The 15,647-nt window shown below is 39.7% G+C and overlaps 1 protein-coding gene across 8 annotated transcripts in view; it reads right to left on the minus strand.

Moving 5' to 3' along the window:
- The window catches only part of Sbf2 (SET binding factor 2), a 330,570-nt gene that overhangs the window by 54,361 nt on the left and 260,562 nt on the right, over nucleotides 1-15,647 (minus strand). For all 8 annotated transcript variants that reach the window (XM_031387848.1, XM_031387851.1, XM_031387855.1 and 5 more), the window contains exons 21-26: nucleotides 15,332-15,405; nucleotides 13,102-13,297; nucleotides 10,929-11,056; nucleotides 8,954-9,129; nucleotides 7,752-7,897; nucleotides 3,019-3,217 (exon numbers count right to left, since the gene is read on the minus strand). In XM_031387848.1, coding sequence (XP_031243708.1) covers nucleotides 3,019-3,217; nucleotides 7,752-7,897; nucleotides 8,954-9,129; nucleotides 10,929-11,056; nucleotides 13,102-13,297; nucleotides 15,332-15,405 — 919 coding nt within the window. The remainder of the gene's footprint in view (nucleotides 1-3,018; nucleotides 3,218-7,751; nucleotides 7,898-8,953; nucleotides 9,130-10,928; nucleotides 11,057-13,101; nucleotides 13,298-15,331; nucleotides 15,406-15,647) is intronic.

A 15,647-nucleotide genomic window follows, 5' to 3' on the forward strand; every position in this document is an offset into this window, starting at 1 on the left:
TTTGCCTGGGGCCAAGAAACTAGCCCTTGTATACTCCTTGGTTTTTGGCTTAGTCTCTGGGAGCTCTGAGGGGTCTGGGTTAAGTGACACTATTGTTCTTCCTATGGGGTTGCGATCCCTTTCTGCTCCTTCAGTCCTTTCTCTAACTCTTCCATATGAGTCCCTGACCTCAGTCTAATGGGTTGGCTGCAAGTATCTATCTGCATTTGTCTCAGTCAGTTGCTGGTAGGGCCTCTCAGAGGACAGCCATGCCAGGCTTCCTGTTTGCAAGCACAATGCTCTTAATCAAATTAAGCCATCTCTCCAGCCCCCTCTAATTAGGTCCTTTAATACCAGCAAAATACTTAAAAAAAAAAAAAAACCCTCCCTACTTTCTGTCTTTTAAAAATTGGAGATTCAATCAATTTATAATTACATATTGATTTGTGTACATTCTCTATATCTTACTTTTCTTCCTTCTGGTGGGGTTGGACTGATGCTGCTATGTATACAAATGTTAAATTCTGTACCCCTAGTCTCCCCAAGACAAGCAAATTCTCACATATATCAGCTTTTGTTGTGCAAACCTTGCCCTCAAAGTTAATTGGTCAATAAATGGCTAAAACCTATGACTGGCCAGTAGAGAGAACCAGGCAGGACTTCCTGGGAGGGAGAAAGGAACTCTGGAAAGAAAGTTTTGACAGGGGATCTGAGGGGAGACAGATGTGATTATAGGTCTGAAAGCTATGGCTAGCCATGTAGCTGGATGGGGCTGGGTGGTCGGTCAGCTTAGATGAGTTTGAGAGTCTGCATAGCAAAGGCCTAAGCTTTAAAATATTAAAAGGTTTCTGTGTGATTAGTTGGGGAATTAGCCGGTCAAGGAATAATTGCCATCATATTAATTTCCAGGATTAATTAATATATAAGGAACATTAATTTAAATCTCTACATGCTTCTTCCTCTTTTCTTCTTCTAGACTGTTCCTGTATTTCCTCCTAATAGTTTGGCTGATATGTATTCTTTCCATCCACCATAAATACCTTCTAATAAGAAATGTTCCAACAATCCTCTCTCAGGACAACAATAGACATGCTAAAGTGGGTGGGGAAAGACCGCCAGGCCTTAATCCTACATAAAAAACTGTAGCAACTTAAGAATGGTGAGAATGGAGAAACAGTCTTAGTAGGGAAGGGTCCCTACAATGGTTGTCCAGTACCAATTGGTTAGCCCTGAAATCATACACAAAAACATACAGACATATATTGTGTACACACACATAGACTAGTTTTATGGCAACTTGATACAAGCTAGAGTCATCAGAGGAGAAAACCTCAATTGGGAAAAGGTCTTCATAAGATGAGGCTGTAGGCAAGCCTGCAGGGCATTTTCTTACTGTGATTGTTGTTAGCGAGCCCAGATTGGGAGTAGTGCCATCCGTGGGCTGGTGGGCCTGGGTTTATAAGAAAGCAGTCTGAGCAAGTCCTGGGAAGCAAGCCAGTAAGCAGCACCTCTCCATGGCTTCTGCAGCAGCTCTTGCGAACATGTTTCTGCCCTGTATGAGCTCCTATACTCATTGCTTTTGATGAACTGTGACAGGAAGTATATGTGAAATAAACCCTTTCCTCCCAAACTTGGTTTTGGTCATGGCGTTTCATCACAGCAATAGAAATCCTAGCTGAGACAACAAGTAATATTTATATGGACTGAGAAGGCTGTATTGAGGAATATATACATATACATATATATGCTATTGATTTAAAAGAGAGAAAAGGGGGTGGTGATGCATGGGAGGGGTTGGAAGGGGGAAATTATGTAATTATATTTTAATTACCAAAAAGGTAACCAGGACAATAGTTATAAGCTTATAACAAAAAGATTTTACTGTTTCAGAAAGATTGGAATGATAAATGATGATGTCTGTTCTCTCACTAGCAGACATAATTCTGATAGAAAGGTTTCTCTAGCATGACATTACACTTACAATTCCACTTGTACTTATTTACAAAGAGGAGTTAGTATGAGGGACAGAAAAGTCCAGAAAAATGACAGTATATCCTGAATAGGATCCCAAATTTTTAGTTTTCATGCAAATATTTTCCTTGGTCATAGTCTCAAAATATATTCTCAACTTGTTTCTCAAGTTTATAAAATCATGTAATCATTTTATAAATTCTTGTAAATTGAATTACCATTTAAAACAATGTACCTATAGTTCTTCAATAAATAGCATTGAAACTAATAGTAGCATTAAAGCAACTTTCTAAAATATATACAAGGTTTGCCATTTACTAATTACTTTAGTACTACTTAATGAAATTAGAAATTTATAAATAAAAATAAAATCACCTACCTTGTAATCAAAGTATTAAACTTGTGGAGGGTGGAACATAGTTTTAGAGACAATATATTTTTATATATAGTAAAGCATAAAAGAGAGCTTACCATTTTGGAAAACAGCAGTAAGTGGCAAGAACACAGATAAGATGTGTTCATTTTCATTCTTTAAGTTGTTTCTTTGAACAATACTCTAAGTAGACAATATATGAGCCTCCGTCTATGTCTGAGTCACAAACTATATCCTAAGGCCAAAACCTGCCAAACTTATTCACTCCTTAGTCTATGGCTGCTTGGGTGGCAGAGCTAAGCACATGCAAATAAATGGTTTACAAAGTAGCAATCTCTACTCTTTGGCCCTGGGAACTGCCAGTGGAGCTCCGGCCTACAGCAAACACTTTTCTCTTCCATCTGTCTGGGCAAATGCTATTTTACTCTAGGTCATCTTCACAAATGCCAGAAACAGACAAACTACACAGCAAAAGGTGACTAAACATACAGAGAGGACAGGGAGAGTCGCCTGCTGCAACAGCAGAGCTGCTTTCAGTCATCTACCTGTTCTGAGAATCCAATGGGATGCCATCTCTTATTGCACAAAACACATCTCTCCAGTTGACATACCTCCAGAATCATGTTTCTGGAATAAGTTAAAGGTTCAAATAGGAAATAAAGAAAGGCTTCTTTCCGAAGCCCACTGATACTTACCTCCGGCATAGTGAGTACAGCCTGTTGGAGGCAGTGACTCGGAAATACTCTGGTTTTGAACGAGAGGAGCAGCCACTTATGGTTCCCAAACCTAATCGCTGATAATCTCTGAAACATGCTTTTTCCACCAACTGTTCCATTGTAGATTTCTCTGAGGCCTTCAGGGTTGTACTTGTGGGAAGTTCACTATCATCTGAAACTGACAGACAGAAATAGGTTTTGTCAAAATGATCGGCTCAAAGTATAAACCTCAGAACAACAACAGCGATGAGGACGACAACAACAATAACAATAACAACTACTACTTCTTTTTGGAAACAAGGTCTCACTATACAGCTTGGGTTAACCTGGTCTGGAATTCAGAGATCTGTCTGCCTCTACCTCCCCAATGCTGATATTCAAGGCATACAATTTCATGCCTGGCTCAAAACTTCCTTTAGAAGGTCTTTATGTTAGGGTTTCCAGGATTTAAAAAAACAAACAAAAAAACCAAAACAACCCCCCCCCAAAAAAAACCAACCCAAACCCAAACCCAAAAAACAGGGAAGTAATATCATTTAAATAATTTCTAAAACTAAAGTTAGGCATTGTAGGTACATTCCTAAAACCCCAGCATTTGGGAGGTAAAGGCAAGAGAAGTTCAAGGCCAGCCTAGTCTACAGCCTAGAGTGAGTTCTAGGACAGCCTGGAATGCATCCTATGAACCTATTTATAAAAGAAACAAAACAAAACAACAACAAAACAACTAAAGATAATGTTATTTTAAATTCATTGGCTACATTTTTCTGTTTCAGTCAGGCCTGTCACTGATACTAAAGTACAGTAATTTGAATATAACACAGAAGATAATCTATTAATAAAATTTATCTTTAAATCTGTTATCTAAAATTTATCACTATACAAACTCATCATCCAAGATTTTGTATTTCTTTCAAAAGAATATATTCATATTGAAACATCCAGGTTAACTAGAAGCACAGTAGTGGGAAAGTTATGAAAAGTTAAACTTGGTTTCTGGAAATCTTTTCAGCAGAGGATATAATGTCTATGGAAAACTCTGTCACCACTTTGTAATCACAGGTTCAGAGTCCTCTATGATTTAAATGTGAAAGAATTTATTCAATAACCAAGCTCTTTAGAGAGAATTTTTTTTTTTAAAAAGGACATTCCTAATGGAAACTGCTTGTAACCACAACAAAAAATGTTTTAAAAAGTCCTAATTTTCTATTTATTTTTAATGTGAGAAAGGTTTAATTAAACTTTTAAAGGCCTTAGAAATGTATTCAAGATTACTAACAGACAAGAAAAAATATGGCTCTCTTGGAGTAAGCACTTGAGGCAAACAGATCTCTGTGAGTTTGAGGCTAGCCTGGTCTATACAGTGAGTTCCAGGACAGCCAGAGCTACATAAACTGAACCTGTCTCAAAAAACAAAAAAAACTATGGCTCGCAACACCTGATCATGTTGCCCCTTTCCCCTTCCTGTCCCCTGTCTCACCCAGGTCCCTACCTCCCCCGCCCCCTATGCCTGCTTTCTGCAGAGGGCTGGGGAAACAGGGCCAGCAGAAAGAATAGAAACAGGCAACCTCCGGAGGTAGGAGTTGGGGGGACCCTCTAGAATGCACCAGAGACCTGGGAGCTGAGAGTTGCTCAGGACGCAGAGGGAGGGACCTTGGATGAACTGCCCTACAGTGGGAAGAGGAAACTCGCAGAGTCCACCTCCAGCAGAAAGGCAGGGCATCAAGTGGAGGGATGGGGTTGCCAAACCACAGTCTAAAACTCTGACCCAGAATTGTTCCTGTCTGAAAGAACTGCAGGGACAAAAAGAGCCTGAGAGAAATGAGGTCCAGTGACTGGCCCAAATTGGGATTTAGCTCAAGAGGAGGATCCAAGGTCTGACATTATTACTGATATGCTTACAGACAGGAGCCTATCATGGCTGTCCTCTGAGAGGCCCAACAAGCAGCTAAAAGAGTCAGATGCAGATATTTACACCCAACTAATGGACAGAAGCCAGGGACCCCTGTGGTTGAATTAGGGAAAGGCTGGAAGAAGCTGAGGAGGAGGGCAACCCCATAGGAAGACCAGCAGTCTCAACTAACCTGGATCCTCAAGATCTCCCAGACATTGAGCCACCAACCAGACATTATACACCAGCCGATATGAGGCCCCTGACATATATACAGCAGAGGACTGCCTGGGCAGACCTCAGTGAGAGAAGATGCACTTAAACCTCGAGAGACTTGAGGCCCCAGGGAGTGGGAAGGTCTAGTGAGGTAAGGGTGGGAAGGAAAGACCAGGAACGAAATAACGATTGGACGGTAAAAAAATATTAAAGAATAACAACAACAAAAAAAAAAAAAAGAAAGAAAAAGAAAAAGAAAAAGAAAAAGATATGGCTCTCTCCAAAACCAAACAAAAAGCAAAATCCCAAACAAAGTAAAATAGCTGGTTAAGATAGCACATGCCTGTAATTCTACTACTTTGGAAGTGGAGGCAGGAAGATCTTGTGTATGAAGCTAGCCTGGGCATAATGAACCTATCTCAAAAACAAGACAAAACAAATCAAAATGATGAAAACCAATAATAATTATCTCTAAAAAAATGAGACTTGGAGTTCCAGCTTGAGAATTTCCCGATGCAGCTGCACGCTCAGGTGTCAGTTTCATGTCGTCCTTTTAGTTCTAGAGGAGCAAACAACATTCTGTAACTCAGTCTTTTGGTGGAGTAATTATTATGGTTTGACTTTAGAGGAAGGGTCTTCCTATGGTCCCCAAGCTGGCCTTGAATTTATGAGCTGAACTGGTCCTATTGCTTTGGTTGGTCAGTAACTGAGACTATAAGCATATACTATCATGCACAGTTATGGACTGTTTATGTTTGTTTGTTTGTTCCATGAAATAATTTGAATTAGAATAGTCAATAGTGATTGGTAGCAATGTTTTGCATATGACTTTGAGTAGGCCAGAGTTCCGATAAGTGTTCATTTTAGCAATGGAATAACAGGCCTTCTTATTGCCCGCAGGGGCAAGCCTGTATGTATTCCTTCTTATATGTATGCATATACACATACACTTAAAATCTAACAGGTTTTTTTTAACTGTATAAATTTTTTCCTTTTTTTAAAATTAGATATTTTCTTTATTTACATGTCATATGATATCTCCTTTCCTAGTTTCCCCTCTGAAAAAAAAAAAGAAAAAATAATATAAAATAAAAAACAAAAACAACAACAAAAAACCCCCTGTTCCCTCCCCTCCCCCCCTGCTCACCAACCCACCCTCTCCCACTTCCAGGCCCTGGCATTCCCTTACACTGGGGCATAGAACCTTCACAGGGCCAAGGGCCTCTCCTCCCATTGATGACTGACTACACCATCCTCTGCTACATTAGGTAGCTGCACCTATGAGTCCCATCATGTGTACTCTTTGGTTGGTGGTTTAGTTCCTGGTAGCTCTGAGGGTACTAGTTAGTTCATATTGTTGTTCCTCCTAAGGGTCTGCAAACTCCTTGGGTCCTTTCTCTAGCTCCTTCATTGGGGACCCTATACTCAGTCCAATGGATGAGCTTCTACTTTTGAATTATTCGGGCACTGTCAGAGCCTCTCAGGAGACAGCTAAATCAAGCTCCTGTCAGCCAGCACTTGACGGCATCCACACTAACAGGTTTTTTTTATCTTAGCAAACCTGATGAATATCTTTTTATGCAATACTCTCAATAAAAATGAGGTTTCTTTTAAAACATTACAGGTATTAATTGTACAATTACTAGTGAGGAAATCTAAGATCTTGAGATGGAAAAGAATTATATTATTTCCCTTTCCTTTAGATCATTTTTTTATGTAGCATTATCTCCATAGCATACTCAATACTTAGTTAAAAGTTGGAAAGAAAAAAAAATCATTCAACATGACATCTTGTTTTCTTCTATTTTTCCCAGCTGAGAAATATCTTGGCTAACTCTATATTTTTTAAAATAATGTTTTGGTTTTTCTCCATCCCAGGTCTCCCTGATCTTCAGTGTGGAGCATTCACTATCCTAGTCCCTCCCTCTTTTTTCTTCTTTTGTCTGTTTTCAAGACAGGGTTTCTCTGTGTAGCCCTGGCTGTCCTGGAACTAGGTCTGTAGAGCAGGCTGGCCTCAAAGTCACAGAGGTCTGCCTTATACCCTCATTCTTATTTTATACATAGGATTTCCTTCTTTCTCCATTTAACAAGACAAAGGTGGACTTAGTAAAGAAGCAGTATAAGGTAACACAATCAGGCTGAGAATGGAACTCAGTTGCTACAGTGGTTGCATGCAGCCCTACAAGAACAGGTGTGGTCGTACATACATCTGTGATCAAAGCACCTAGCAGGTAAAGACAGAGGATGAGAGACGCATCCTGGGATACGTGGTGAGTTTAAGGCCAGTCTGCAATACCTGAGACCCTCCCTTTTAAAAAAAGTCAACCACAATCCTATCTAAACAAGAGAATATTAGTAGAAATTTATCTTACCAGTTTTGAGAAATGGTTGAGTTTACATATAAGTACAACTTAGTCTCTTGTTGTTATTCATATAAGAATAAGTAGGCATAGTCACACGCACTTTTAATCTCAGCACTTGGAAGGTGGAGGAAAGTGAATTTCTATGAGTTTAAGGCCAATTAGGTCTACACAGTGAGACCCTGTCTCAAGAAAGAAAGAAGGAAAGAAAGAAGGAAATTGAATTATGGGAAATAATTCTCACATACCAGAGATATCATCTTCTTCATTCCACCCAGGACGATTCACTCTCTCTTCCACAATTGTTCCTGTTCTCTTCTTTAATAAATATTGCCTCCCAATTGTCATTTTTCCTGCCTTCTTGGCACCTTTCACAATTGTTTTTGAGAAAGTTCTAGAAGTCACAGAACCAAAGATAAAATCAATTTAATATAAGGGTACCACTAATATTTTTGACATCTATATTACTTATACCCACATCCTTATGTATAGTATAACTGCAGTGCATATTTTTGTTAAGCTTCTCTTTCATAGCCCTTTCCATATTGTGGAGAATTATTTTCCTATAAATGTCACTGCCATCAGGACACTATTTCAGGCAAAAAGTGCAAAAACTTAGTCTGACATAAACTATTGATCACTCAAATCTCCCTCCTACCTCCTCCTGACAGAGTCTCCAATGTAGCCCAGCTGTCCTAGAGTTTGCTATGTAAACTAGTCTTGTCTTGAACTCACAGAAATCCACCTGCCTCTGCCTCCCAAGTGCTGGGATTAAAGAGTGCACCACTACACCCAGCTGATCACTCACATCTTAAACTCGTGGGTTTATTTTTTGGCATTTCCAAGCCTATTCTGCTGTCCATGCCATTGCCTCCACCATAGTCTCATAAATCACATTAGCAAGTCTTCAGTCTAGCACCAAAAGATCCCCTCTTCTTTCAACTCAAACTTTCTCTGAGGCCATATGACAATAATGGTTGGCAACACTTATTTTTCAAAAGTTTTAGGTATGTATCTGTGCACGTCTTGTCTCTAACTAGCTATAAACTCATTCAAGCATAGAAAAAGAATAATTCTTTTAAGAGGCGAAAATAGCAACTCAAGATATTTGAAGATCCTTTTGAGAATGAGGTTTAATTGATGAGGCCATAAGATATACATTAGTTCAAAGGGCCAGCAGAATGGCTCAGTGCAGAAAAAGATGCTTGATATTGATGACCTGAGTTTAATCCCTGGGACCCACATGGTGAAAGAAGAGAACTGAGTTCTACAAGGTGTCCTCTGGCCTCAACACATGAATGGCATGCATGCGCTGACAAACACACACACACACACACACACACACACACACACACACACGGTATAAGAAAAGCCATCATTAGTAAAAGGTTAACTTCCTTTCAGTTAGCTATGGAAGGGATGAAGATGAGAGACCCATAGTTCCTCTTACCGGAAGGAGGTGTTCTTTTCTTTCTGCTTGGGTAAAATGATTTGTGGGGTAGTTTGTCCAGCAGCAAAAGCGAAGGTGCTGAAAATGGACTGAGGGTAGCGGAACTTCATTAGCTGTTTCTTAAAGATGTCTACCACTTCTGGACTGACTTCTTCATCAAATGCTACTTTAATCAACTAAAAATCAAAGAAATTGACCTATCAGAAGCATTAAGGACTTCTTGACAATTTTTACTCATATCTCTGAAAATAACAAAAAACAAACAAGCAAATAAAAGTGAACAGAAAAGTAGCAATATGAATTTTAACTATTAACTGTTTAATCCTATAACCTTAGAAGTTATAGGATTTTGGAAGTTGTAGAAACTTTGGGTAATATGAAATACAATTTTAAAATATTAAAAGAAAAAAGTGTGACTGGTCAGATGGCTCAGCAGGTAAAGGTGTTTGCAACCTGAGTTTGATTCCTAGAACCCACGTAAAGGTGGGCAAAGAGAACTGACTCCATAAAGTCATAATAAAATTTACAATGAAAAAAATGAGGCTCAGAGAAATTTATTTGCAATATAGATTGTCAATTAGCAATAAAAATCAATTTTTGAAGTTGTTTTCTGTAAAACTATCCTTTATAGTGAGATGGAGAATTAAGTGAGAGTGGGTGACATAGGAACGTGTTCTTCCTACTTCCCAACTATTAGGCCTAGAGAAGGGATGTAGCCTAATAGGGTTCCTTCTTATGCAGAGATACAAACAAATCTAGGAATAGAAAAGTCACTTTCACAAGTGTAGATAGGCAATATTGAAGTTTGGAGTCCTTCGGCAGCTGGAACAGTAAGAAAAAATCCCTAGTAGTCATGGATGCGAGGTGCTGTGAGAAGCTTCCAGTTCTAAGGGAGCAGCTGCTGTATGAGAGCGCACAGGAAACGCAGCTCCTGAGGCCAGTCTGGTCTATACAAGGAGGGGAGGCCACTCCACAAGGAAGAGAGAGGCAAGCCATGAGCTTCTTGGGAGTCTGAGAAATCAGCAACAAGGAGTAAAGGATAGGAAAACCAAACTACTATGGACATGAACTTTGAAAAAGGAACAATGGAGGGAGGCCACTCCTCCCATGAAGACTTCTCCCCTGCAGCACTGTTTCCACAGGTTTGGTAACTTAGGGGCTTCTGGAAGTCACTGTTCAATCAGGGGTTACTCAGTTATCCCTAACAACAGTGCCTTAGCTCTAAACTTCTTAGAGTTTTACTTTCTCACAAAAAAACCAATAGAGAATTTTTCTTTGAAACTGAGTTATTTTTACTGAAAGTCTTGTTTTTGTTTTTTCTGTTTTCTATTGTTTTGTTTTTTTTCGAGACAGGGTTTCTCTGTGTAGCCCTGGCTGTCCTGGAACTCACTCTGTAGACCAGGCTGGCTTCGAACTCAGAAATCCACCTGCATCTGCCTCCCAAGTGCTGGGATTAAAGGCGTGCACCACCACTGCTTGAAATCTTTTTTTTTTAAATTAATTTATTTATTATATGTAAGTACACTGTAGCTGTCTTCAGACACCCCAGAAGAGGGCATCAGATCTCATTACGGAGGGTTGTGAGCCACCATGTGGTTGCTGGGATTTGAACTCATGACCTTCGGAAGAGCAGTTGGCGCTCTTAACTGCTGAGCCATCTCTCCAGCCCCTTTACTGAAAGTCTTATCCAGCAGGAGTTAAGAAATAAGTTATCAGAGAACAAGAGCCACTGTATTTCTGATTGACAATTTGTTGGTCAAGGGAACCCCGAAATAGAGTCCAAAACCAAAGATACTCTAAGACATTCACCTTCTTACACTCATCCTCTAACTTCCTTCCTTTGATACATGTTGAGTATTGCATATGTGGAAATATGAAGTTGAAAATAATCAGAAATCATGAGGTTTTGAATTAGGGACATCAAGTGGAAAAAGCCTATGCAAGTATTGTAAAATCTGAAACATTTATGGTGTACCTGGAAAGACGCTGATGTAATCTGCAAGCCTTCTTGCATGTTCTGCTGGAGCTGGTTCTGCATGGTTATCTTCTTCTCCTTGGTGATTGAAGCAATGGGGAAGCTCCGAACAACTGTTTGTTCACCAACTGTAGGAAGACAGGACATAGATTCAGCAATACCACTTTATAGTTAGGGTCAAGAGTATCTTCTGCAGAAATACATCAGCAGAGGACAATGCCAGGAGTGTAGTGAGAGAAACTGCCAAGATTCTAGAATTTCACAGTGTGTGTGCATGTGTGACTGTATAATTTTAAGACAAGGTCTCTCATGCTGGGCATGTTGGCATAGGTCTTTCATTCCAGCACTCAGGAGCAGAGGGAGGCAGATCTCTGAATTTGAGGCCAGCCTGATCTACAGAATGAATTCCAGGAAAGCCAGGGTTACACAGAGAAATCCTATTTCAAAAAACCAAAGAAAAAAACCAAAAACAAAGCCAAAAAGACAAGGTCTCTCTATGTAGTCCTGGATGTCCTTATATTATGTAGTAGACCAGGCTGGCATTGAACTCACAGAAATTCTGACTGCCTCTGCCTCTAAATGCAGAGACTAAATGTGTGTGTCATCATACCCAAGTCATTAATTAGTTTTCTTGTGCTATGTGGTGGTTTGAATAGGCTTGGCCTCTAGAGACTAAAGTGTCTGAATGTTTGGCCCATAGGGAGTAGCACTATTAGGAGGTGTGGCCTTGTTGGGAGTAGGTGTGGCCTTTTTGAAGGAAATGTGTCACTGTGGGGACAGGCTTTGAGGTCTCATATGCTCAAGCTAGGCCTAATGTGACATTCATTTCTCCTGACTGAGGATCAAGATGTAGAACTCTCAGCTACTTTTCCAGTACCATGTCTACCTGCCATGTTTCCCACCATGATGATAATGGACTAAACCTGGTGTCTCTTCACAGTTATAGAAACCCTACCTAAGACACAATTTAATTCACTCCTAAAACATACTAATTTTTCCTAAGTACAGGAACTGGGCTACCTGTCCATCCTCATTGTTTCTATCTCCTTTACCTATTGTACACATATAAAATCTGGCCTAAGGCAGTCACATAGGATTAGGTTTTATATAGAAATAAAAAAGTACCTTCCAATACTAAAGAGAAAACCAAGATAGTTAATATAATGATAAAGCAAAAGAGAGCGTATTTTGGGTGGGGGTCGGGGAGATAGTTTGCTATTACAGGCTGGTCACAAACTCATGATTCTCTTGCATCATGCTTCCTGCTGGGACTATAGGCTTGAGCTATCATGCTTGAGAAGATAACAGATTTTTAACATGTTTCCATACACAGAAAACCTTTGAAAGATAAGACCAGATGTGTGTCTAAGAGGTTTAGAAATTTAAACATTTTATAAAACACGAATGTCTACATGTGATTAAGAAGACACGTTTTCTAGAAAAGACGTATCGTGGCCTTCCTTGGAGTTTCCAGGTCTCCACTGGGGCAATGCTATGCAACACTACTATAACATGTAAATAACAAGTGAACAGATAATTCAAGGATTGGAGTACTGCAGAAAAGGAGACAATCTCTGTATGCTAGAAGGATAGAGAATAATTTCTGCAAGACATGGGAGGTAAAGTAAGCTTTGAAGTAAGGGTAGGGTTTGAATGTGCAGAGGGAAGAGGAAGGCATTTAGGCGATGTGATAGAGAACATAGAGAACACGTCAGAAGCAGTGACGGCCGGCCCCTCACTGCTGAGCCCGACCAAGGAAGATCTGGGGCACAATTACTGGGGTTTAAGGCTTACATAATTGTTCTTTCCTCAGCCTCTGGATTTCTCAACTTATTAAGTTCATATCCAGAGACAAAGCAAAGCTAGTATATATATTAGATTTAAGTTTCAATACATGTTAAACAATCTATGCCTATATAATGCATGGGAAACCCCCAGATTTTTGTTACTAATAGAGAAAGAAATAGTAAAAAAAAAAAAAAAAAAGTTTTTTTCTGACAAAAACATTTTCCTAAAACATGCAAAGAAAAGAGAACAAAATGAGATTTCAACCCCAAGCCTATCCTTTTCTTTTCTGGGTTTGAAATGATGTGCAAATCATTGTACATGGACTAAATAGAACCTCAAGTGCCATACAGAGATGCCTGCTCTGATGGTATGTGCTAGGTCATACCTAGCTGGTCATGTGGCGTCCCTCTGAAGAGAATCCTGTATGTGGTAAGGAACAAGGCGCCTTCTGCAGGAAGGAGCTGAGGACCTCCAAGGAGACCTCCAGTGGCTTCTTCCCGACCATCAGGATCTAGTAGGACTCGAAGACCTTCACATACAATTTCTTCTCCTGGCAGTAGAGCTGGTCGAAGAATCTTGGGCTAAGAACAGGTAAATGTATTAAAAGCAACTCTTGCAAGGTTTCCATCATGTAGTTCCAGGTTACCTTCTTATGTACAGTGTGGACACCCTGAGCTAACCCTGAGCCAGACTCAGGAAGAAGCAGAAATGGAGTTTCTAAGTCCAAGTATGAAAAGATTCTTTGCTGCATTGCTTGTTAACAGTACAAAAATAGGAGAATAACTTGAAAGTCTGAAATGTCCATTCAAATAATCATTGTGTATCTTGAATGAAATGTAAAAGAGAAAGCCATTAAGAATATGAACAACTAATAAAGGTGGTACTGTGGTGGCTATGGCAGAGACAAGAGTGGGAAGGGGAGTTACTACACTGTTTATTTCCTTCACACTTGAACTTTACATAAATAACACTATACTGCAAAAGAAAGAAACTCCTAAATGGATTCTGGGGGTTTTGACTTTTTTTTTTGTGACAGGATTTCTCTATAACCCTGACTGTCTTGGAACTCAATCTGCAGACCAGGTAGAACTCAGAGATCAGCCATCCTTTGCCTCCTAAATGCTGAGATTATAGGTGTGCACTACCACTATCCAGCATAATATTTTAATTTAAATTTATTTATTTAATATAGATTCACATATACTCAAGACTGGCTGTGAATTCCTCATTCTATTGCCTCCACTTCCTAAGTGCTGAGATTACAGGTGAGAGCTGCCACACCTGGCTCCATAGTTAGCTTTTGCTGTTTTGTTTTAAAGAGAGTCTCACTATGTAGTACTTGCTGGCCTGGCGTTCACTATGTAGACCAGGCTGGCACTGAACTCATAGAGATCCACCTGCCCCTTTCCTCAGTGCTGGGACTAAAAGTATGTGTCCCCATGGCTGGCCATGATTTGTTTTTTAAAAAGAGTTATCCTTTTGTTTTTCTACAAGTAGTGAACTTTATACATGAGACATTTAGCGTAGCATTCAGTATATGAGGAACACTATAATAAGATTCCTCTTGGGAGATGAGGGTAAGAAAAAATCATTCCTCCTGAAAATCTGTTTTTAATATCTAAATCAGCTGAGCATAGTGGTGCATGCCTTTAATCCAAGCAGTGGGGAGGCAGAGGCAGGTGGATCTCTGTTATTTGGAGGCCAGTCTAATTTACATACTGAGCTCCAGGACAGTCACAGTCAGAATTATATAATGTCTTCAAACAAACAAACAAAGAAACAAAATTCAAAAACAAACAAAGCAAAAAAAAAAAAAAATCCCTAAAACCTAACCCACACCAAAACCAAACAACAATAAAAACCAAACAGCCCAAGTCAGCATTATTCTTTTTTCAGGCTCTAGAAATCTTAGGACTAAATTCAGAAATCAAAGTGTAATGACCACTATATCTTAAGCTCCAGGTAGAACTGCTGCTCCCACCTATGTGGCTTCTGACTGCTCCTTTACTTGTACTTTTAGTAGTTCTGTTAGAGCGCTGACGGCCCAAATTCTAGTCTGTAATAGGTGTGAGGCCAGCAGCAAAGTAACTATCTGAGTGGCTTCTTCAAACACAGACGTCTAGCTCTCAGGGTTTTCTAGTTCCAGAGACCCCAAATCCTTACTATATTCCCCAGCTGTTTGTCACGGACAGTCAGACTCAAGAACCCAGTGCTTTTATGGTTAACTTTTGAAATCTCTTTCTGTCTCTCTCTGTCTCTGTCTGTCTGTCTGTCTGTCTGTCTGTCTCTTTCTGTCTCTCTCTCTCTCCCTTCCTTTCCCCCTTTCTTTCTTGGGGGTGGTGGGTACATAAACCCTGGGACCGGGCTTGGGAATGAGAATTATTCATGATTTAACTCTGTATAAAAGTGGAGTTAATAAGAGGTTATCATTGTTCTTTTGTTGAAAAACAAAAAAAGATAGCAATCCTATTTCAGCAGCCTAGAAAATTCTGTAGGGCAAACTCCCTAGAACCTTCACTGCATCACTAAATGTCTATAAATAGCTGAGAAGGCACCATTAGAGCACAGTAGCCCACTGCTGCTGTGTTTCTGAAAGTACAGTGTGGAGTAGTTACCTTCTGGATAGGCGGAAGTCTTCTACTCTCTCGATGTACCGCCTCCAGGGTCTCAATGTGCATTGCTACAATTCCTGCAATGAGTCGGAGTATTCAAAAAGAAAGAAAACAAATCAGGGAGAACAAAAGCAAATTCCAGATATTTTAGAATGCAAAACTAAAGTTTGACAGGACCTCCAAAAGTTAAAATATAGTAACTATGTAATCTATAACATTCTACTCCTAGGTATATACCCCCAAAGAATTGAAAATAAGCACTCAGATACCTGTATGCAAATATTCACAGAATCATCATTCTCAAATCTCTAAAAGTGGA

The sequence above is a fragment of the Mastomys coucha genome, unplaced genomic scaffold (assembly GCF_008632895.1).
Source record: "Mastomys coucha isolate ucsf_1 unplaced genomic scaffold, UCSF_Mcou_1 pScaffold21, whole genome shotgun sequence".
NCBI lineage: Eukaryota > Metazoa > Chordata > Mammalia > Rodentia > Muridae > Mastomys > Mastomys coucha.